This window comes from Balaenoptera acutorostrata, chromosome 11 (genome assembly GCF_949987535.1).
Source record: "Balaenoptera acutorostrata chromosome 11, mBalAcu1.1, whole genome shotgun sequence".
In the NCBI taxonomy this organism is placed as follows: domain Eukaryota; kingdom Metazoa; phylum Chordata; class Mammalia; order Artiodactyla; family Balaenopteridae; genus Balaenoptera; species Balaenoptera acutorostrata.
The window spans coordinates 19,476,918-19,502,295 of record NC_080074.1 but is presented as its reverse complement, the minus strand read 5'-3'; the positions used below and the strand labels follow the sequence as shown (position 1 = coordinate 19,502,295).

The window sequence follows — 25,378 nt, the reverse complement described above, 5'->3', positions numbered from 1 at the left end:
GCCCCTCAATAGAAAGGGCATTTTGTCAAGTGAAAGAATCAAAGGTTCAGACCTACGATGATGCTTTTCTTCTTCTAATCATCCTGCCGTGGAGTTCGACGGAAAGAACAACTCTGCAAAGGGATGGCTGTTTCCCCTAAAAAGATCTGTTTCTGGGCCCAGATTCCAGTTCACAAAAAACTACCCCCAGAAACCCAAAGGGCCCGCGTCTCTCGGCAGGTGCAAAGCTGGGCTGTTCCAGAGCAGCCGGTCCATTACGTGGACATGAAGCTCAGGAAACCGTGTCAGGGGAGTGGCAGCCAATATGCGACAGGGTGACCAACCATCCAAAGAAATAAGGGTCGAGAAACACGTGTTGCTTTAAAGGGTTAGTCCGAGCAGTTGTTTCCTCACTAGGTAAAATATCGATCCAACGTTAAACGTCAACGCCCTGCCATTTTGAGCCCCGCCAGGGAACCAACCCTGTGCCACGTTCCGCCTCCGATGAGCCCCACACTGACGACGGGGTGCCTCTGTGTCAGAACGTTGGCTTTTTCACTTTCACACTTGCTGGGTCCTCTGAGTTCAAAGTGGAGAAGAGGCCCAATTCCACCAGCCGCGTCTCCCATCACAGCACCCGCCCCTCTTCTGTATTCACCTGGCCGTCCCGTCATCCTCGCCAGCCCATGAGCTCACGAAGGACAGGCCGTGCCGACTCTCTCTCCTTCCAGCTCCAAGCGCGGTGCCAGGCACAGAGCAGCGTTAGACACCCGCTTGCCCACAACCGCACAGAATTCACTCTGCGCCTTAAGGCAAGTCACGGCCTCCATGTTTTATGATGAAGAATTAAGGAGTCTGTTGGGCTGCCTGACCTGCGAGGTCATTTTCTAGTTCCCAGAATCTGAAAACGTAGTTGTGCACAGGCTGGCTTTTCATGGCTCCCGTGCTCAGGTCATAGTTTATAATAACAAGGATGCTAATGCTAAGAATAGAGAACTTCCGTTAAGCCCTTAAACATGCTCGGTGCTGTTCTCAACGCTCCACTGGTGTTATTTCATTAATCCCGTGAGGCAGAGACTCGTACTCCCATCTGATACAGTGACAGACTGCGGTGATCAGTAATTTGCCCAAAGTCACACCAAGTGTGTATCCTGGTTCCGGAGTCTGGGCTCCTCACTGGTCTTCCACATCCTATTTCGGAGCCTCCCGTTCAGGCTGCCAGGCCTTCAGCTGATCTCTGTGCATCTTCCCTGCCTCCCCAGGGCGCTGCCTGCCTGCCTGTCAGTTGCTTTGATTTCCTACCCCAGGGCCCCAGCTGGCCCGGCCTCTACCTGCTCTGAGCAGAGGCAGAGCTTCACCCACGATTCGGCAGGTCCTTTGCCCTGAGGGCCTGTGGTTCCTGTGGGGAGCAGGTGGCCGGAAAAGCAAGAGAAGGCCGTCATCAGGGCAGCAGCTCACTTGGGAGGTGGAAGAGGAAGGAAGGCAGATAGGTTTAATCCGAGGAGGAGTTCCAAGTACCCGCCCCCAGCGACCAGAGACCGTGTGCATTGCTGTCTACCCTTGGCAAAGGCAGAAGCCCAGGATGGACTTCCTTGTCTTGGTTACAGCCACAGGAGGACACGAGCAGGAAGAGAAGAGGTCCTCCTAGGATGGCCTCGGAGGTGTCTTTTAGAAAATGTTTCAATGGCCTGTGCAAAGAGGTGGGTCTTGTCTCATGTCAAAGCATCTCTGCCTATTAACATACTATTTTCAGGTACAGAGCCTGAAATCCTCTTGAGCTAGTCTTCAATGTTTGGGCGAGAAAAAAACTTTTGATTTTACAGTAGAAAACAATTTTTGATTATATAGGAAAAAAGTAGTTCATCTCAGCAATCACACTTCTAAGTATTTACTTAAATGAGTCGAAAACTTATGTCCACAGAAAAACCTGCACGTGAATGTTTAACAGCCTTACCCATGGATAAACAAGATGTGGTACATCTATACAATAGAACGTTATTCAGTAATTACAAAAACTGAGCTATCGAGTCACAAAAAGGCATGGAGGAACCTTGCTAAATGTAAAAATAAAACAGCCCAAAAAGGATATATTCTCTGTGATTCCATATTCATAATGCATGACATTCTGGAAAAGTCAAAATCATGGAGACAATAAAAAGATGAGTGGTTGCCAGGGGGAGGGGATAAGGAGGGAGGGATGAACAGGTGGAACACAGGACATTTTTAGGGCATTGCAACCATTCTGCATAAGATGTAATGGTGGATACATGACATTGTGCATTTATCAAAACCAACAGAACTATACAATACAAAGCATGACCCCTAATGTATAGCCTTTAGTTAATAATAATGTATTAGCACGGCTCATCAATTTAACAACCATCACATACTCTCATTTATCCAGCTGGGCACTGTTCTAAGCACCGACTGTGGAAGATCTCATTTAATCCTCACAAAAGCCCTATGAAAAATTGAGGTCAGAGCAGTTAAACAGACTTGTCAAGGGTCGCAAAGCCAATAAGTGGAAAAAGTAGGACTTGAACTGCAGCCTGTCCAACCCCAAGCCCATACTCTTAATTCCTACACTCTACTGCCCTACTCCCCTCAGGGCACATCCATTACATTTTGTAATAGGGAAGAACAAATCTGACTCCATATTAGAGCTGTTTCTTTTACTTTAACCTTTGTACTCTGTTGCTCCTGCTTAGTCATGATGACTTTGCACATTTTGTAAAAGAATGTTGCCTATAGCCTGAAATATACAGGATAGCCTATTCTCAGGGCTCTGACCTTTAAGAGTTCATACACACAGGGATAACTAGTTGCAGAACAGAGAATAGTATTTGTTTTGTTGGAGGTTTATAGGACTATCATGACCTGACCTATGCGGACACCTGCAAGAACAAAGGATTCCTGCACCAAGAAGTTTGCAACAAACAAACCCTTTCACCTTTTTAGTATCAAAGAAGGACTGAATTCTTTGATAAGGTAAGATGGTTCTTTGAGACACTAGTCTGCTCTCTTCTCCGTCTGCCGGCTTTCTGAAAAAGAGTCGTTATTCCTTGCCGTAACAACTCATCTCCTGATTTATTGACCTGATATGACCCGAGCAGAACAAGTTTGGACTCAGTAGCAATTTCAGTAAGTAAATAAGGGGGCAGAGCAGGTCTTGACAACTGCTCTGTTTAGCCATTCACTCACAAGCATTTGCTGAGAGCTGTGTATTAAGCACTGTACTAAACTCTGAGGATATTAACATAGGTAAGAGACTCTCCCTGCCCACGAGGAGCTTGTAATCTAGTGGAAGAGACAGAGAGACAGTGAAAGACCTAAGCACAAGGAGCCAAGGAGCTCCAGCTCCAGAATTGACATGTCATGAGAAGGACTTGGGGAGAGGCTATGAGATGAAATGGAGATAACTAAAGAATTTGTCTTGAAATTATATTTATATAGAAAGCACCCTGGATACCCTAATCATGCTACCTCTAGAAATTAGGAAATTGAGAGCAAAATAATCCACGAATGAAAAATATATGAAAATTGCAGCAGAAGACAACTAATATAAGAAACAACTATCTTGAGGAAGGGGGAAAAGAACATTTATTAAATGTCTAAATATGCCAGGTACTCGTCTGTGTCCCTAACCTATATCCTCTCACTTAATCCTGGTCTTCCAGGGTAGAGGTTATTTTTGCCATTATTTTATGATGAGAATGTAGGGTCATCTGTGTTGCAAAATTCCTGTCTCTTACCTGTGTCTTTCTTCTTATCCCGGGAAAGCTCATGCACAGTGGCACCAATGTCATGCCTCAAGATTCTGATGATGTTTGCCAGAGCGGGCATGCTGCGTTTATCCAGATACGTGAAAAATTCATACTCATCTTTCTTTAAACGTGAAGGTCTTGATTCAATGTGGGTCAGGTTTATATCATTCTCCTAGAAAATAGGTGTAAGGAAGTATATGAAGGGGGCAGTCACTGGAATTGACACAGACCAAACACGCAAAACCAGAGCAAAACACAACGAAAGGAGAAGAGATGAGGAAGAGGAGTTCTTTTTTTTTTTTTTTTTTGTCTTTTGTTTTTTAAATATTAGAATAGAAGAAAGTCTTTAACACTGCAAAAGTTGTTTACCTTTTCTTCTGCAAAACCAAATAACTAATCACAAGAGGTGGGGGAGATAGTTCAAATGCCACAGAATTTAATCACGTGGAAATCTGCTCAAGGCTTAGAGTTGCAAACATAAGATTTCATTGGGTCAGTGGTTGCCAAAAATATTTACACAGGAAAACCTCCTTTCCTGAATGACATCTCACAGAATCTCAGTAATAGTACCTCAATAAATAAATCAATAAATACAAGCAACATTGTTCTGCTTGCATAGAGTCCACAGGAGTCAGGCTTCTTGGGTTTAAATCAAAGTTCTTAATTATATTGGCTATGAGACCTTATAAAATGTACTTTCACATTTCTAACCATCAGTTTCTCCAGCTGTAATTTGGTGGTACTATGGTACCTGCTTCATAAATTTGTTGGAAACATTGGATGAGATGATACAAACACATTGCCAGGTACGTAGTAAATGCTCAGTTAAAATAATCCAGTATAATACCATTCATATTTTTATATAATTACTTTTCATTCAAGTTATGCCACAAATGTATATGTAGCACCTACTAGGTACTGATCACTCTGCAAGGTGGTTGGGATATATCAGTGAACAAAACAGACGAAGATATTTTCCGTTATAAAGCTTCCATTCAAGTTGTGAAGAGACAAACAACAAACATAAAAGATAACCGATTTGTGTATTACTTTATAATGATTATAATGATAAAGGCTAAGGGAAAAATACAAAGCAGAGCAGGATGAAGGGAACGGGCAGTCCTGGGATGGAATGAGGGAGATTGCAGTATTTAATAGAGTGGACACATGAGGCCTCTTTGAGAAGGGAAGGCTCATGTACAGGCATTCATTAAACGCTACAAAAATAATACTCACTTAATAAAATTTCTCAACTTCAATGTCTTTAGCCGGTGATACTTTAGTTATTATGGGGTTTGTCATTTAAGAAGAACTATTTACTTAAATTGGTCCTCAAATTTGAATGTGTGGTACTCATCTGCTACTTATTCAAAAGTCTGATTTCATTGACAGTACTGTTCTTTGTGAAGAAAACCAAGCCTTTTTATTTATTAAAATAAAAAGAAAAAACAAAAAGGGCATTGCCCCAAACATTGAAATGGACAAAATGTACCCAGAAAAAATGTTTAACTTGAATAACTCTATAATTTCAAAGAAATGAAATTCATCAACCTTGTAGTTCAAGAAGTGTATCTTTTTTCTTGATGGTTAGTGGCATATGGTTGAAGAGCACAGGGATAATTACAATAACGATACCTTTTTGCATTTGAATATCACTTTACAGTTTAGAATTATTTTCTGTGACCCTCCCAACAAACCTCTGAAGAGGTTAAGGAAGATGTAAAAAATGAAATCAGAGATAAAGATGCTTTGTTAAAAGTGGCTGGAGAGGGAGGCCGTTTTCCTCTAATCTCAGACATTGGTCTTCTAACCACACAGCCTTTCCTGCCAGAGATATCGGTGAGCATCCCTCAAATATCAGCTTTTATCATTGTTACTGCTATTGTGCCAACCCTCCCCAAATGAAACCTCTGGGTATAGTAAACACAGTAATAAGCATTCCTACGCAGGCACCCTTCCTGCTCTTTCTTCCTCATAATTTTCAGGGGTACATGATGGAGCTATTATTTATGGGCACCAGCTGCAGAGAACACACCCCCTGACCAGGTAACCCAATGTGGGAGTCCCGACTAGAGAGAGAGTATGTGGAGGAGAGAAGGCCAGAGAGATAGCGGTTGCTCTAAAGCTTTTTATGCAAACAGAGGTGACCTCCTAAACGCAGCCAAGAGCAACGTCATCCTTCTTGGCTCAGGATGATAGAGAATGGTTAAGCTCCGCCTGCTATTTACCTAAGTTGAAACTTCAAATGAAGAGATAACCAATTTCTGCCTTGTGTAGAGCAGAGAAAACAGCAAAGCCAAGAACCAGGAGTGCACACACCTTCGGCATGGCTATTTGCGAGACAGTATGGGAGGGCGGGTGGCGTAGGAGGTGAGAAAGGGTGAAGAGTGAAAAAAAGGCTGGCAGGCAGACTACAGGCTGATAATGTTCCCCACCCATACCCCACCACTTGCTCGCAATGTGACAGCACTTCCAGAGAGAAACCTCTCACTTTGGGAATAGCCATAAGACAATGTCTGCCCCATGACTCAGTTTTTATAATTCTGGAGACCTAACTTATGGGAAAAAATTTTTACCTAAATTTGTAAGCTGACTAAATTCCCATAATAGGGGAATGGTTAGCTGGACTGCAGTGTAATCATTCAGTGGAGATTATGCAACTATTAGAAAGAAACCAACAACAACATGCATAAAATACAGCGCCAGTAAGCACTCCAAGATATGAGTGATAGTCTCTAGATGATGGGCCTAGGAGTGATTTTTGTCTCCTTTCTATTTTCTTTTTTATCACAGTTCAACTTTTCTAAAAATGACATTTATTACTTTTACAATGAAAATTTAACTTTCTCTCTTAAATGGTTATAATGACAGCCACTTGGGAAAATACGATGATATAGATATGTGATCATTAAAATATGTTTCAAAAAATTTTGCCCAGGCCAAGGAAAAAAAGGCTAGAATGAAATGCATCATGATGAGTTTTGACGAGATTATGTGTATCTTCTATTTATTTGCCAAATGTCTTATAATATTACGCATATAATGAAAATTAAATTATATCTTTTAAATGTGAGTGAAATTTCTGGCTAAGAATATCCAGCCAAAATTTTTAAACGATTTCTTTCCCATTTGAATCAATTTGTTAACAATTAACTCTCTAGCTTGGCATGCAGTTTCCTTAGTGGAGTTTTTCCCGTTTAATAGTGTGGATCCTTAGGTAGATACCAATAGTTTTGTTTGCTAAGAGAGGCTTTAGAAATGAACCTCCAAACCTGATTATGATCTCACTTACCTTTTAGTAAATGAATTTTTATTTTTAAACAAGGGCTCTATGCAGGTTAAAAATTGACCCCTACACACTCACCACATCTTGGGGGAGGGATAAAGAAAGAATTCTTTGTGGTAATCCACGTGGACATCTTAGCAGAGGCAAGAAAGGTTTAGAGTTAAACATTCCAAAGACAATTTCACAATTTGTCCAGTAGTTAATTTCTGCGTACAAGATGGCTGAGCAACAACTTGATTACTCAGGACTCTTGAACAGACAGTGTGGGGACCAGAGAAAAGCAAAGTGGAATGAACAGTCTATTTGAACAAGGATTGACCAGAAACCCCCTTCCGCTCCCATCCATGAGGAAATCTTTCTAAAAGGGGATTCGTCACAAGTGGATAAAGCTATAGATACACAGAATGAATATGATGAATTGTGAAAAACAGATTCATGCTTCTGGACCTTTTCTTGACCTCCAGCTTAGGGCCCCTTCCTCTCCTCCTCCATTTCATTCCTCGAGGAAAGAATGGTACAGCGAAAAGCATGTGAGCTTTGGAACTAATCTGAGTTCAAATTCTGTTCTGCTACTCACTACCTTTGGATACTTTAGTTGTCCATTCTCAACTTTTGTTTGTCTGCGTTTAAAATAAAAATCATAATATTACCTGGCAGCTTAATGAGAATTAAAAAGAGGGAAAGTACCTAGCACAATTGTGGCTTCATTCACAGATACTCAGTAAGAACTCATTATACACTACCTTTCTCAACCTGGTATAGAGACACATTTCCCTGGGAATTGAAACACATTAAGCTGATGAGTCATTTTACCCTTTCATATTTGCTTTACCTTAAACTTTTCTCAGCTTTTTCCCTGAGAGCATGTTTTAGAAAGGAGAAGGAAATGCTGAGCATATAGTCAGATGAGACTAGACTGGAAAGAGGGAGCTTCTTGGACCCCCTGCATGCTGTTGCCTTGGCATAAGTGCAAATGAAGTTATGTCCTAGCCTGTTTCAGAGCTTTTTGGGGGCAACATCAAAGACAGTCACAAAAGACGTCCCATGTCATTGGTCTCAAGTAAACGGACAGGAGGCTTTCATAACTCAGCCGATCCAACACCTTCCTTGTGCCAAACACTGTCCTAGGTGCTGGGCTACAACAGCAAACAAAGCTGGAAAAATCTGGGGACTTCCCTGGTGGTCCAGTGGTTAAGACTCCATGCTCCCAATGCAGGGGGTGAGAGTTCGATCCCTGGTCGAGGAACTAAGATCCCACATGATGCATGCGTGGCAAAAAAAAAGAAAAACAAAAATAAAAACAAACAAAACAAAAACAAAAAAGCAGGAAAAATCCCTGCCCTCCTGAAGCTTACATTCTTTTTTTTTTTAATGTTTTTATTTTTGGCTGTGTTGGGTCTTCGTTTCTGTGCGAGGGCTTTCTCTAGTTGTGGCAAGCGGGGGCCACTCTTCATCGCGGTGCATGGGCCTCTCACTATCGCGGCCTCTCTTGTTGCAAAGCACAGGCTCCAGACGCGCAGGCTCAGTAGTTGTGGCTCACGGGCTTAGTTGCTCTGCGGCATGTGGGATCTTCCCAGACCAGGGCTCGAACCCGTGTCCCCTGCATTAGCAGGCAGATTCTCAACCACTGCGCCACCAGGGAAGCCCCTGGAGCTTACATTCTTGAAGGAAGAGACAAACAATGACTATGATAAATAAGTAAAATATACTGCCTTCAGATGGAACAGACAAAAATAAGCAGGAAAGAGGGACAGAATATTCCAGGGGTTCAATGGAAGTGCCATTTAAACAATGGGGTCAGGAAGTCCTCAAAAAATAAACAGGTGACATGTAAGCATAGACCTGAAGTCAATGAGGGAGTAGGTCATGAGGGAACAGCAAGTGCAACGGTCCTGGGGTCAGATATTGTGTAATATGACTGAGGGCCATCAACGAGGCCAGTGTGACAGGGGCAGAGTGAGCACGGGGCAGAAGGCAATGGGACGTGAGGCAGAGAAGTAACCAAGAATGACCTATCGGCCGTTATCTTAACTTTAATTTTCACTTGGAGTGATATTAAGAAGCTATGAGAGGTAATAGGGCAGAGAGAGAGACATCCTTTGACTCATGTTTTCAAAGGAGCAGTCTGGCAGCTATTTTAAGAATAGACTGGGGACTTCCCTGGCGGTCCAGTGGTTAGGACTCTGTGCTTCCACTGCAGGGGTCATGGGTTCGATCCCTGGTCGGAGAACTAAGATCTCAGAAGCCGCACGGCGCAGTCAAAAAAAAAAAAAAAAAGAAGAAGAAGAAGAACAAGAACGGACTGTTGTGGGACAAAGGCAGAAACAGTGTGGGGACTATGTCAACATTTGGGGTGAGAAATGGTAACTACAAAGATAAGTCTCACGGAAGTACAGGCAGGGCTTCCTGTATATTTTACTGATCTCCTCTCACGAGAGGGCCAGCAACAGCCCTAGTTGACCAGGAGTCTGAAAATTAAACCCACTGGGCTGAACAGGAAAGCAGGAGAAGCACAATTAAATTCTAGAGGGAGCTCAAGATCATTCCCCAGTCTACTGTGGAGGAGAGTTCTTGGGCAGGTTCAAGCTGAACTTTCAGAAAGATTCACGCCCTGGAGACCATCTTTTGGGATCCCACTCTTGCTTCTCCTGGAAGGGTCTCTGTTGTAATCTCTTGGTCTTTTCTTCTCTCAGTCTTGTCCCTCTTTGTTAGGTTATTTCTTCCCCACCCTCCCTTCCATGTGGTCGGGATTGTGTCCAACTCGGAGGGAAACCCTTCCTGGGGAAGAGCCAGGCTAGCAGCTTAATCCAGGCTCTTTTCAAGGCTTTAGAGAAAAGAGTTTTCTTGTACCAAGTTCCCCTTTCTCCCTTTTCTTGCCACTGGAGAGAGAAAATCAAAATGGCCCAGTGGCCTGTTTCAGTCCAGGCTACTGATGTGCAATCACAAGTCATGTGCCATCAATGGACCACAGCACTCTGTCTACATTTTCACAATGTGGGATCCAACTTCATGATGAAAGTTTAGAAAGTCAGCTCCGTGTTGCTGTTTCTCAAATATGCCCAGCTTTGAACAGGTTAGCAGCTGAAAACAGTGCCAGTTTTCCATTTGAGGTTCTTCTATTCAATAGCTAGATCATTAAACCTACACAAAATGTTTAGGGTAGCACCATTTGCATGGACAAATAATGGAAGCAAACTAAATATCCACCAACAGGAAGTATGGTCACACGATGGAAGATATGGGAAAATGAGCAAGAATATATGTGCAAATATCAAAATAATGTTCCCCACCTTCTCCCCAAAAAGAAAACTGCAGACGGATGGTTACAATATGATTCCAACTTTATGAACATTAAAAGCTTGCAGGATAAACAACAAGGTCCTACTGTATAGCACAGGGAACTATATACAATATCCTGTGATAAACCATAATGGAAAAGAATAAGAAATATATATATATTTAGTCATTTGTATATTCTTTTATATATATAAATGAATCACTTTGCTGTATACCAGAAATTAACACATTGTAAATCAACTATACCTCAAAAAAATAAAACAAAACTTGCCAAACCATGCCATATATCTTAATGGACATCTCTGTATAACAAAGTCTGAAAAGATGCATAGGAATAGTATGTATCAAATTCAGATTAATAGCTACCTCTGAGGAGGGACGTGCATGGGGAAGAGGTACCCAGGGACTGTAGCCATTTCTGTAATGATGTATTTCTTAAGCAGGGAGTGAGTTACGTGGGTGTTCTTTATATCATTATCTATATTTGGGGGTTTAAATAGGATGAAAAAGTCATCTGGGTTGTAAGAACTTTCTTCCCCCCAGTGGAACTCAAGGCTCTTCTTATTTTGATTAAAGATGGAATGCTCCCTGTAAACATTTTACTGCCATAACTGCTCTGGACCTAAGGCCAAAGGGGCAAAAGCAACCCTTGTGATTCACTCTTGATCCTGTCCTGCTCACCAGACCCAGGGGTCACAGGCAGGACCTTAAAGTCCAAACTTTAGAGTAATAAACATCTTGTATCTGACCGAATGTCCCCTCTGTGATCCCACCTCTGTCTCCAGGAACACTGAGGTTGGTAGATGGTAAGGGGATTTGAGAATTCTGTGACCTGGACACTTGTTTATTCTCTCAACTCAAGTCATCTGTTTCTTCATTCTGGAATGTACGTCCCCCCTTCCTCTCCTGTGGCCAACCCTCTAGGTTTCAGCTTAAACATGATATCTGCAAGAAACCTCCCCTGGCCAATTTTGCCCTAAGCCTGGGTTAAGAAAGCTCATGGAAGCTTGAGCTCCTCCACGTTCTAAAGGGGAAGAGACTGACTGCCTGGGTCTTCGCAGTCTCCTCAGCACCTATAAACGGTCTGACAACAGCCGATACCTAGAGACTGTCATACAGAGGGAAGCAAGTCAGAAAGAGGAAGACAAATACCGTATATTAACACATATATGTGGAATCTAGAAAAATGGTGTGGATGACCTTATTTGCAAAGCAGAGATAGAGACACAGACGTAGAGAACAAATGTATGGCCACCAAGGGGGGAAAGGGGAGGTGGGATGAATTGGGAGATTGGGATTGACATATATACACTATTGATACTATGTATAAAAGAGATAACCTACTATGTATAATGAGAACCTACTGTATAGCACAGGGAATTCTACTCGATGCTCTGTGGTGACTTAAATGGGAAGGAAATCCAAAAAAGAGGGGATTATATGTATATGCATAGCTGATTCACTTTGCTGTACAGTGGAAACACAACACTGTAAAGCAGCTATACTCCAATAAAAACAAACAAATGAACAAACAAACAAAACCCAGCCAATACTCAAAGAACATTAACTGAATGCATAAATGAGAAAATAAGAGCTCATTGACTATCTGATGAGGGGAAGGCGTGGGTCATCTGGGCAGAGGTCACACATAGAAAGTGAATGTGACAAATATAGACTGTATATGTCACATTTAGACTATAAACAAGTATAGATTTGTTTTCAAAAGACCAATCTACCATGGAAATGGAAGGTGAACTTGGAAGCACTTTTTAACTCTAAGTGTCTAGCCTTGGGCAGCTTGCTTAGTCTGAACCTGTGTCTCCATCAATTAAATGATGACAACTGAACACACCCATGTATTGATACTTTAGAGCTCTGTATATCTGCCTGTTTGCTTGTTCCCTCCCCTGGCGAATTCACGGTAAAACGATTAGCGGAGTTCTGGCAGAGGAAGGGAGACCTCTTCTTTGCAACTTCCCCCAGGAGCCTTCTTCTAATTTTATAGCCCATCACTAAGCCACTAGCAGTAAAGACTCTCAGGAGACTACTTTTCTAAGAAGGCGCGGGATGTGAGCGCGTAGAGGCTAAAAATATAGAGAGGTATGGAAAATGCAGAATTGAGAGATCAATCTGCTGAGGACAGTGGGATGTTTGTGGGTTGGCAGATAGAGGGTTGGGTATGTTTCTCATCGTTTGGCCCCAATTCACTAAACCATCTGCTTCACTGTCCCTACCACCCACCCAATACATGTAGACACTATACATCTGTATCCTCATTATAATAATCAAGCCTATTGTGTTGCATTCTGATGTTGTTACTAGCTGAAGTCTAATAGACCACAAGCCCATTGGCAGGCAACATCATCCCTTAATGGGATGATGACTTTGGTGTTAATCATCTAAGGAAAAGATGGCAGTGCTCATTAAGCATGGAGGTGACTGCAGGAGTACTTAGCAAGGGACTCACAGGGAGCAGGTGATTCTCCCATATGGAATGTTTCTCCTCCATTGCCAGTCTTGGAGGAGCTGGAATGTATTTTTTTTTTTTATCTTGGCCATGCTGCGTAGCTTGCAGGATCTCAGTTCCCCCACCAGGGATCGAACCTGGGCCACGGCAGTGAAAGCCCAAATCCTAATCACTAGACAACCAGGGAATCCTTGGAATGGATTTTTATCTTCTGTCTTTATTAAGGAAAGGTAAGTTTATTTATACCATAATTTTTGCTTTGATTCTGCCCTGCCTTTTATTAGCTGTTTTGATAGTAATAATGCTTGAAATCAATGGCTTCCAGCACCCTTCTACCGTAGAGATGTTTCCTTTAAGTGATTTGAAATATGCTTCCTATAATTTCTGTGCTTTGCCCTTTTGCCTCTGAAGTAATAAAAAATAACTAATATTCTTCTTCCACAATGGCCCTTCAAATATTTGAATGAACCTATTGTTTCCTCATCCCATCTTCCCTCTTCAAGCCAATTAACCTTAATCCTTTTTTTAAAAAAAAAAAAAATTTTTATTTATTTATTTTGGCTGCACCGGGTCTTACTTGAGGTACGCGGGCTTCTGAGTTGTGGCATGCATGCAGGATCTCATTCCCCAACCAGGGATCAAACCTGGGCCCCCTGCGTTGGGAGTGCGGCGTCTTACCCACTGGACAACCAGGGAAGTCCCGTTAATCCTTTAACTATTTCTCATAGAGCTAAGAATTTAAGAGTCTCTGATGCTCCACGACTCTCCAAAATTATGGTGCATAGAAATAATGAGAGCAAACATTTATTGAGCTCTTACTATGTGCCAGATACTATAAGTACTTTGCATGTATTAATTCATTTAATTTTCACAACAGCCCTATAAAGCAAGCTTATTATTACCTTCATTTTAAAAATGAGGAAACTAAGCCACCAAGAGGATAAATAACTTTCCTAAGGTGACCCAGCTCATAGATGGCACAACTGGTTTTTCAACCCAAACAGTTTGGTTCCAGACAATATAGTCTTAATCCCAATGCTGTTCTACTCCTCAGGGTCCCAAACCTAGGTTATAACTGATAGTCTGGAGCTCCTAACTCTAAAATAGCATAAGTTCAGTGGAACACTAGTGCCTGCAAAATGGTAATAGGTCTTTCTTGAACAAGGTTCCATGACCAAAAATGTTTGAGAAATTCTGAGTAAGATAGTATTGAATAGGTTTCCACTCTGCAAGGCTTTCCATAGTCTTTAATATTTTCCCAGGCATGATGGCTCTCCAAAATCTAGACGCAGAATTTTCCAGCCATATTTACCCTTGTAACTCTTTAGTAAAACATCTACTAACTTGTGGCGTTCAACAGAATATTGCTTAGGAAACACGGCCCAAAAGTGTAGTTTAGATTTTTCCTGTTTCTTTTTCTTTCTTTTTTTGCCATTTATTACCTTTGATTTCATTTTATATGGTCTAGAAGTTTAGTGTCAACTACACAATTTAAAGGGTTTGTCTGTAATTTTATCTAACACTTACTTCTCCATCTCGTTCAGGATACCATGAAGGACATGAAGTACACAAATGCACCGTGGCCACCATAATCCCTTGGTTCTACTAAGCTACTCTGCTTTTCTTTTTTTTTTTTTTTTTTTTTTTTTTTTTTGAGGTTTTTTTTTTTTTCAAACATCTTTATTGAAGTATAATTGCCTTACAATAGTGTGTTAGCATCTGCTTTATAACAAAGTGAATCTGTTATACATATACAATATGTTCCCATTTCTCTTCCCTCTTGCATCTCTCTCCCTCCCACCCTCCCCAACTCTGCTTTTCTTTAATGGCGCTGCCCTGACTCTTGGTCATTGCCATTTGCTATAAATGTTCACAAAATATACTAAGTATTTCATTCTAAGTTTTGGGGTGTTTTGGGGAAAAAAATTTTTAAATCAAGGCTTTTGACTGTCTCTAGTCATTTTCTCCTCTTCACATGTTCTCAAAGATTTCTGATAGGTTTCATAGAACACATGTGGAAAGAGTAAAGGAATAGATATCGTATGAGCATCATCTTTGGGCTCAGTCATACCATGCATTTCACGTAGCACATAAAATCTCATGGCCCCAGGGAGGTATGGATCATTAGCCCTACTTTATAGATGAGTAAACAAAGGCACACATGTTAAACAACCCGTCAAGGTCAATGAACTCTGGGATTCAACCATCCCACATGCAGTCCATGCTCCTTGGGTGCACTTCATCCTAGTAATTTAGTTACTTGTGGCTTATTTATTAGGTTGAAAACATCCTGTTAATTTACTATTATTTAATTTATTAACCCTGACTAAGGCCTGACCTCTTAAGAGGAAAATGCTGATGAACCGTATAACACAAAGACGAAAATGTGACATTCCTATATTTTACAGATATATTCTTTCTTACGACCAGCTTGTCATTCAGACAGCACTCTGTCTCTCTTTTCTACACTCATTTCTTGCTCTCATTCAGGCAGACATTTTCTTCCTCCTTTTGGATAGCCAAGTTTAATTTCTTTAAAATAGACTATTTTTTTAGATCAATTTTAGATTTACAGAAAAAATTGAGAGGATAGTACAGAGAATTCCCATATACTCTATATCTAGTTTCCCCTAATATTAATGTCTTCTATTAGTATGGAACAAGTGTTACAATTAATGAACCAATGTTGATACCTTATCACAAACTAAAGACCATACTTTATTTGAATTTCTTTAGTTTATATCTCATGTCCTTTTTCTGCTCTACAATCCCACTCAGGACGCTACATTATATTTAGTTGTCATATCCCTTTAGGTTCCTTTTCACTGTGACAACTTCTCAGACACTTCTTGTTTTTGATGACCTTGACAGTTTTGAAGAGTACTAGTCAAGTACTTTGTATTCTGTCCCTTAACTGGAGTTTGCCTGATGTTTTCCTCATGGTTAGACTGGGGTTATGGGTTTGGGGGAGGAAGGCCACAGAGGTAAAGGGCCATTTCATCAAGTCACTCTTCATGGCCCAGACCGAAGGAGTGGGGAGTTATGTTCTCCGTCTTTGACTCCAGAGGATCTACTTAAATTATTTGGCATTCCTCTGTCTGGGAGATTTGTCTCTTCTCCATCTATTTATGTATGCAATCACCAGGTAGAATTTAATTAAAGTACGAGGGGTAAAAAATTACTTGCTTCAAAAATATTCCTCCTTAAAATCCAGGGCAAAAGTGTTGTTTTTTGTTTGTTTGTTTTTAAAGACCTTCTTCTGAAAATTAATTAATTTAATGTATTTATTTTTGGCTGCATTGGGTCTTTGTTGCTGCACACAGGCTTTCTCTAGTTGCGGCGAGCGGGGGCTACTCTTCGTTGCGGTGCACGGGCTTCTCATTGCGGTGGCTTCTCTTGCTGCGGAGCACAGGCTCTAGGTGTGCGGGCTTCAGTAGTTGTGGCTCGTGGGCTCTAGAGCGCAGGCTCAGCAGTCGTGGTACATGGGTTTAGTTGCTCCGCGGCATGCGGGATCTTCCCAGACCAGGGCTCAAACCCATGTCCCCTGCATTAGGGGGCGGACTCTTAACTACTGCGCCACCATGGAAGCCTCCAAAAATGATTTTGAAAAGTCTAATTTCCTTTGCTCATATTTAAATTAAATTTCATTCTTAATTGAACATTTAATATATATATTGAAACTGAGTTTGCCAGCAATCCCACTACTGGGCATATACCCTGAGAAAACCGTAATTCAAAAAGAGTCATGTACCACAATGTTCATTTCAGCACTATTTACAATAGTCAGGGCGTGGAAGCAACCTAAGTGTCCATCGACAGATGAATGGATAAAGAAGATGTGGCACATATATACAATGGAATATTACTCAGCCGTAAAAAGAAACGAAACTGAGTTATTTGTAGTGAGGTGGATGGACCTAGAGTCTGTCATACAGAGTGAAGTAAGTCAGAAAGAGAAAAACAAATACCATATGCTAACAGATATATATGGAATCTAAGAAAAAAAAAAAAAGGTTCTGATGAACCTAGGGGCAGGACAGGAATAAAGACACAGACATAGAGAATGGACTTGAGGACACGGGGAAAGGGAAGGGTAAACTGGGATGAAGTAAGAGAGTAGCATTGACATATATGCACTACCAAATGTAAAATAGTTAGCTAGTGGGAAGCAGATGCATGGCAGAGGGAGACCAGCTCAGTGCTTTGCGACACCTGGTGGGGGGGATAAGGAGGGTGGGAGGGAGACGCAAGAGGGAGGGGATATGGGAATATACGTATGCATATATCTGACTCACTTTGTTATACAGCAGAAACTAACACAACACTGTAAAGCAATCATACTCTAATAAAGATGTTTTTAAAAAAACAACAACAAAAAACTGAGTCTGACACAAGATGACTCACACAAGGTTCCTTGCCTGAAGAAACTATCCTCGGGGTCAAACAGAAATGTATACATTTCACAAGGCAAATAAGTGCTGCAGTTAAAAGCTAAAGAGTGCTTCGGGAACACTGAGAGGATAGTACAGGTGTCCTTCTGTACCCATGCAGAAACAGTTCCAGGACCCCATGGGTACCAAAATCCTCGGATGCTCAAGACCCTTATAGAAAATGGTAATAGTGGTACAATGAATACAGTCTGCCCTCCCTACCAATGGGTTGCATACCTGCGGATTCAACCAAACCCAGCTCGAAATTTTTTGGTTGAATCCGAGGGATGTAGGACTCGCAAACATGAAGGCTTGACTGTCATTAATTCAAGGAAAGTTTGATGAAAGAAGAGTGAGTCCAACACTGGCTTCCTGGTGTGCAACCAGTGATTCTGAATGATCCTCATTAGGAAATGGAGAAGCATTAGCTCAAAGAGAATGAAAGACTTAACTAAGTTCACACAGTTGGGTCATGTATGAGCCTAAGCTGAAAATCAAGTCTTCCAATTCCAGATCCTATGTTCTTGTCACTGCATCACGCTAAAAGATAACACAGAAGTCTGCTATGCCATTAGTCAAGGCAGACATGAATAGAGCACTTACCTCAAATAAACGTAAGACTTTGGCCAGCGCACCAACTTCTTCTTTGAGTGAGAAGATCAGTGATATGGCACCGTTTTGATTGGAGTTGTCCTCAATATAGCTTGTTTCCTACAGGATGAAATGCATTTGGGTAAAATGTTATTCACAGCTCAGCAATTCATTCCTGTGGAACCTCTTAAGGAAGAGGCGAGCATGAACTTTCTCTTCTAGTCAAGTCTTGGAATACAATGAGCTACATATATTCTATACAGAAGTATACGTGTGGTGGAAAATAAGTAAATCAAGGGAAGTAAAATGTTCAGTGGTGCTCTTAGATCAGATTTCAATTTTAGAAAGCTCTAATTATTCACAAATGTCACCAGTTACACTACAGACTCACTGCCTTTTTAATGAGCACCTACCAAGTGCTAGGTACAGTTAGGGCTCTGAGAGAAACAAAGATGAATAAGAGGAGGCCCCATTCATCAGAAGTTCAAATTCTGACGTAGTAGACACATACACAACAAACGAGATAAATTTAAAAAGATCTTAGAGGTGGTATAATATGGTGCAGTAATTGTCCCAGGAAAACATTGAGAAATACAGGGTGGAAAATACTAAAAATAGAACACACACAGGCTTTTGAGTCCAAAGACATGGGTTGGAATCCTCTTTCTTCCATTTACCAACCAGAACACTTTGGGACAGCTTAGGCTTCTTAACTTCCTCATGTGTGAAAGCAGGCTAATCTGTAATCATAACAAGCCCTGTCAAAACGGCATTCAGATGACGAAAAAGATAAAGATAAAATAGTTTAAATATAATATTAAGAGAAGTATGTAAAAATGATGGAAATATGAAGAATACCCACAAATGACTTCTTGGCCTTTGGAAAAGATGTCATGGGAACATTAAACTTGTTCCCAGATGCTGGGATCAGAGACACCAATTGTTGAAAAAGAGTCACTAAGTACATAAGAGCACATATATAACTTATTGGAAGATGGATGCCTTAAAACAGCAAAGAATGTCAAGGATCTAGCAACTTTCTACATGCATGTGACAGTAAATTAAGGTGGGACTAGGGTTGCCATTCCAGAAAGGGTTTGCCAAAATCTTTTAAAATTTTAAAGTTAAGTGTTAAATTAAGTTTTACAATAATACATAGAGTTCCATGTGTGCTTTCAAATAAACAACATATACCTAAAACTGGGGGGAAAAAAAACCCACGCAGAACAATTACTCTCTTGTAAGCAAGTTAATGAAATTAGAAGAATGGCTGTTACATCATCTCCATGAGAAGGCTGTGCTGGGCAGGCTCTCAGTGACTTGGCATCATAAGCCCTGTATGAACACGGATGACCCTCAGGATGAAATTCTTTTAATTCAGAGAATTCAGATTTTCCCAGACCCTCACCTGAAACAGAGGTGCGGGGGAAGAACCAGAATTATCAGCAAGTGTGATTAGAGGAAGCCCTAAATGAATTGCAAAACTGAACTGTTATATATCCTTATATGGACGATGATATTATCTTTGTAAAATTTTTTTTAATCTACCATACATTAAAAACCCCTATAATGTCCCAGATATTATGATAGGTACTTGATTTGGATTATCTCATTTAATTTTGATAACAATCTAGAAAGTAGGTTTTATTTTTTCCAAGTGCCCCTTTTATTGATGACAAAATGAAGGTTTAGAGAAGTTAAGTAACTTGTCCAGAGTTGCACGGTTAGCAGTGGAACCCATGCCACTGGATCCCAGCATGCTGTCCATGAATCACAGCTTCCTGCAGGCTCTGCTCTACCTTCCGTCTCTAGTAAACCCTGCCAGAGACACGCAGAGCAGTCTCTGATGTCAGTCTTCTTCCTAGGAGAGGACACTGAGCCCTCAGTTCGTTCCAGTTTCCTTGAATGACAAAAGATTTCCATTTCCAGTTCACTTGGCAGCATTCTCCTCTCCTGTTGGCCTCCAAGAAAGGGAGCATACTTCTGACACACCTCAACGGATGTCACCTATGACTGGGGCAATTCAGACGTGAATGCACTGTGCTCGAAACTCTGTCATCCACCACTTTCCCACTCCTGTGTGTGTCCAGCCAATCACCAAGTCCAGTCTGACCTTCTCCAGAAATGATTCTCGGGGTCAGGTCTTTCTTTAGTTCCCACTGCCACCACAATAATCCAGCTCTTAGTGATCTGCAGTGATTGAGCCCTCCTAGCAGAATTTTGCTCGTGTCCTTATTCTACTCAGAATTCTTTAGGGGCTCCCCATGGCCAACAGGATACAAGACCTCTTTCTGATATTCAAAAGTCCCCTTAGTACCCCACCTCCTGAGGTTCACCCACAGGAACCTCGCCTCCAGAAAACTGTTTCCTCCTTGCCCTTTCAACTCCTCATTAGAGTAAATGCGCTGCATCCCTCCCTCTTCCCCTTTCAAATACATCACCTTTCCTCAAAAGCCCTCTTGGGTCTCACTTCTCTCAGAAAACCTATGTACTCCTCAGCCAAGGTAAACAATCCCTCCTTGATCTGTGCATTTCATTTGGCCTCTGATACCCACATGGGACTTGATAATTGACTCAAAGAGGTGGACTTGTCTTGAGAGTTCATCTAGTTCCACACTCTAATTTTTCAGATGGGGAAACTATGGGCCACCTGAGATCACACAGGCAGTGGGTGGCAGGTTAAGAACTCAGGCTCCTGCTATGGAAAACAGTATGGAGTTTCCTCAAAAAACTAAAAATAGAATTGCCATATGATCCAGCAATCCCACTCCTGGGCATATATCCAGACAAAACTCTAATTCAAAAAGATACATGCACGCCAATGTTCATAGCAGCACTATTCACAATAGCCAAGACATGGAAACAACCTAAATGTGCATCAACAGATGAATGGATAAAGAAGATGTGGTACATATATACAATGGAATATTACTCAGCCATTAAAAAGAATGAAATAATGCCATTTGCAGCAACATGGATGGGAGCTAGAGAGTGTCATATTGAGTGAAGAAATTCAGACAGAGAAAGAGAAATATCATATGATATCGCTTATATGTGGAATCTAAAAAAAAAAATGACACAAATGAACTTATTTCAGACTCACAGACTTAGAGAATGAACTTATGGTTGCCAGTGGGGGAAGGGTGAGGGGAAGGGATAGTTAGGGAGTTTGGTATTGACATGTACACACTGCTGTATTTAAAATGGATAACCAACAAGGACCTACAGTACAGCACAGGGAACTCTGCTCAATACTCTGTAACAACCTAATTAGGAAAAGAATTTGAAAAAGAATAGATACTTGTATATGTATAACTGAATCACTTTGTTGTACACCTGAAACTAACACAACATTGTTAATCAACTATACTCCCATATAAAATAAAAAGTGAAATGAAAAAGAAGTGTTATGACAGAAAAAAAAAAAGAAGATGTGGTATATATATACAATGGAATACTACTCAGCCATGAAAATAATGCCATTTGCAGCAACATGGATGGATCTAGAGATTATCATACTAAGTGAAGTAAGTCAGACAGAAAAAGACAAATACTATATGATATCACTTATATGTGGAATCTAAAATATGACATAAATGAACTTCCAAGAAATAGAAATAGACTCACAGACATAGAGAACAGACTTGTGGTTGCCAAGGGGGAGAGGTGGGTGGGGGAGAGACGGATTGAGAGTTTGGGATTGGCAGATGCAAACTATTATATATAGAATGGATAAACAATGTCTTACTGAGTAGCACAGGGAACTATATTCAGTATCCTGTAATAAACCATAATGGAAAAGAATATATATGTATATGTATGGCTGAATCACTTTGCTGTGCAGCAGGAACTAGCACAGCATTGTGAATCAACTATACTTCAATAAAATTAATTAATTAAAAAAAAAAAGAACTCAGGCTCCTAAATGTCATTCATTCTATACAATTCCCTCTGCTATGGACACAATGTCCACATTAAAGGCTCTGTTTCTTGCATAGTAAGGGCTGTACTCTGGTCCAATCACCAGAAGGTTACTCAATACCACTCCTAACAGTCTATACCTTACCCATGTCTGTCCCCTTTCACTTTCGTCATTCTCCCCATATACTTTCTAGATCAGGGTTTCTAAGTGGGTGTTCCTTGTGTCTCTACTCCAAAATTACCTCGTGATTCCTTGTTTGAATGCAGATTCCTGGGCCCCACCCAAACCTACCAAATCAGAATATTTGGTGTAGGATCTTAGAATCTGCATTTTCAAAAGCATCGCAGAGGACTCTTAACCATGGAAGATTTTGAAACCACTGATAAATATATAGCCTATTTTTTTAAATTATGACTTTTCTCATATGTGTCTGCAAATTCACATTTACCATAAGGCACTACTCTTTATTGTTATTAATATTGAAAGTAGAGCCGGCCATGACTGAGTACCCACCATGTGCCCGGAGCCATATCTGGTACTTTTTACAGTTAATAAACATCACCATTGGCAGAAACTAGCACTGGCAGAAAAAAAGAATTTACATATAATAGCTTATTCAGTCCTCACAATCGCCCCATGAGATGGGTGCTGTTATTTTGAAAATGAAGGAATAGACTCAGCAAGATTAAGTGACTTGTCCAAGGACACTCAGCTTATGAGTGGCAGAATCTGTATGTGAACCCAGGTCCAACAACTCCAAAATCCTTAATCCACCTCCCAGCGACCCACCTGGGACAATAGCTCCCCTTTTCAAAGCTTGAGGGACTTGAAATGAGAGCAAGCTCATGGAATTTTGTGAGATGGTGTGGCCTTGAGTGGATTCTGATTCCAACATTGTTATGTGGATCAGCATGAGATCTTGGACAAACCTCTTGCAGAACATGTTTATATTGGCTCATGATCTATACTTATTTGTTTCCAATAGACATGTGAGTTGACTTAGAAACACATGTACACTCAGGATGCATAAAGGTAGAGAAAAGTAGCTCCGAAACTAGAACAGAAGAAAGAGGGCAGGGAGAAAAGGCTTTACTAGCAACCAAGAAGGAAAGGATTTTGATCACTGAGCAATACCCTTAACAATAGAAATACATTCTCTTTGGTCGTGTCTAATAAATACATTCTGTTATCTTTGGAAAAGAGCAGTTTTCACAATTACCAGCAATTAATCTGCAGCAAGGATATTCCAGCGACACTGACTTTCAATCTTAGTGCTTTTTGGGGTCATGGGAGGAGGTGTGGATTCACATGTGTGATTATACATACACACATCTACAGTGTAAGATACCCAAAAACAAGATGCAGACATCCTGCCTTGGACATACTCTGCCTCTGTATTCCAGAATTTATCTACAGGAGGAAGCAGTGTGGTGGGGGAGTGCACAGGGTGTTGGAATCGCATCTGGGTCTGAACCCTGGCTTTGTACCATTCAGAGCTGTGATTTCTGAGTTCCCTTAATCTTTTAAAACATCGCCCTGTTCTATGTTCTTTACAGCACTTATCTCTACATGAAAGTATATGTTCATTTGGTTAATTTTTTTTACTGTCTGTCTCCTCCACAAGAATGTAATTTTCATCAGGGCAGAGGTTCTACTGTGCCTGGCTCAGAGTAGGTGCTCAGTAAGTCTTTGTTGAGTGGATGAATGAGCTGAACATCTTTCCCAGGATTGTTGTGCTTGCAGGTGGAGACAGCCTTATGTCAGGATTACATCTAGTGTGTTCTGTTCATGTGGGTTGGAGCTTCAAGAAGGCATAAATGTGTCTTTTTTGCAGATTGTCAGAGCTGGAAGGAGTCCTGAAGACTATTCTAGTTCAAAATCCGCACCCCCCCCCCCCCCGCAATTTTACAGATACCAGACTGAGCGTCTCCATCCTGATTAGGTGACTTCCCAGTACATAGCTTCAGTAAACCAAACACGAGAGCCCACAACTCCTAATTCCAGGTCGGGCATCTTTCCACTGCAAAGCTCCACCAGCCACTGTGCTTGACTCAGTGTGTGTTCCTCCTGCCAATGTTCTGCTGCATTTGGTTGAACAAACATATCATTTCTGGCTAGACACCCCTGGCACTTTCCTATGCTCCAGGAAGTGTGCTAAGACCTTTATAGACATTATTTCACTTGATTCTCATATTAACTCTAGGATGTGGGTATTTTTATTCCAATTTTTCATATGAATAGACCTGAGGATCTGCAAAGTTAAATCCCTTGCTTTCAACACACGGGTGTTACAGAGCACTCTCTAAACCGTCCTCTTTACCCCCCGTGATCGACAGTGACAATCTGTGGTTCTCCATCTTCTAAGTGCTCTACAAATAAAACTTTAGTCTCCAGAGCTCCCTAACCAGATCGCTGCCCCTAACCTCCCGCCATAGTCATGGGGGCCCCACGGCCAGCAGCACAGAAACTAAATGATAGCACAGCTGGCATCTGTTCTGGGATCTGTCTGACGCCCATGCTGTCCCTCTCCAACATGAAGTTCTGTCTCCCAAGCCCTACGTACCATTTTCAAAGGAAGCCTTTCTTTCAAGACTCAAAAAAAGTTAGTCCAAAGTTCTGCAGTCTCTAGTTATACTAAAACATCAATCATCCTCTGCTGTCCAGGCTCCCTGTTCTCTAGATTGTTCTCACTAATCCTACAGTTGACAGATGCCTTAGACCCACGTTATCTCCCAGGGCTGGGCTTTAAGTCTGAACCCCAGAATCTGGGAGAGTGATCCATTGATTAAAGAGTGTATTCTGCAGTTGCTCACCTCAAGGGAAAGGCAAACATTCTAGCGAACGGAATACACCCTGGACATTATCCCTGCCACATTTAGGGCTCTCTTACTTTCCAAGTCCAAGGCTAACTCTTGTGCATTTTCCTCTCTTTTTAATTTTCTTCTTCCTCAGGTCTGAGTAAGTCTGAGACGTCTTCATGCCCCATTTTCTCCCAAAGGTGAAAAAAGGCTACAATTTCTCATAATTTTGCCATTTTGATACCTGGCTGAGAACACTTATAAACATCAAAGAACAGCAGCTCTGGATGGACCCCAACTCCCACTCCAGATTGTCAAGGACCAGTTTACAGAAGAAAAAGGAGGCCACAAAGGCAGTGATTTGTCCAAAGACAGGCAGCTAGTTGGTGGCAGCTCTGGAAGCAGGATCCCTGACTCCCTGAAAGCCACACAGGACAGATGTCCTCTCACTAGGAAACATTTGTTGAGCACATGTGTTATCTGTCAACTTCCTAGACATTTTCATCATCTTCAAATGAATTCAGCCTTCCTGGTGAGCTTATGGGAGTAAGAAAACCCAACACTCCTCAGACCTCTTTCCACCGGGGGCCAAACTCCCCTCCCTGCGCAGCTAAGGCCCGCCCTGGCTCACCTGCCCAAAGTCGCTGAGTTTCCTGACCGAGCCTCCGTTCTCCAGGACCACGGCTGACATGCTAGCTCCCAGCGCGTGTGGTCTCCCGAGCTCTGGGGCGTCAGTCGCAGGCGGGTTTGCAAACAGTGCAACAGCACATGGTGCTGAGGTTTTTAACCTGGCGCTAGGGAGGAGAGATTCCAAGGTGTCTCCGGCCAAGCTTACCCGCCACAG

The 25,378-nt window shown here is 41.6% G+C and overlaps 1 protein-coding gene across 1 annotated transcript in view; it reads right to left on the bottom strand.

Annotated features, from left to right (window-relative positions):
• Positions 1-25,343, bottom strand: part of PAH (phenylalanine hydroxylase) — a 72,512-nt gene extending 47,169 nt beyond the window's left edge. Inside the window, exons 1-3 of the mRNA XM_007165779.2 lie at positions 25,166-25,343; positions 17,827-17,934; positions 3,732-3,915 (exon numbers count right to left, since the gene is read on the bottom strand). Of these exons, the coding sequence (XP_007165841.1) occupies positions 3,732-3,915; positions 17,827-17,934; positions 25,166-25,225 (352 nt within the window). The 5' untranslated portion in view covers positions 25,226-25,343. The remainder of the gene's footprint in view (positions 1-3,731; positions 3,916-17,826; positions 17,935-25,165) is intronic.
• Between the last annotated feature and the right edge of the window lie 35 nt (positions 25,344-25,378).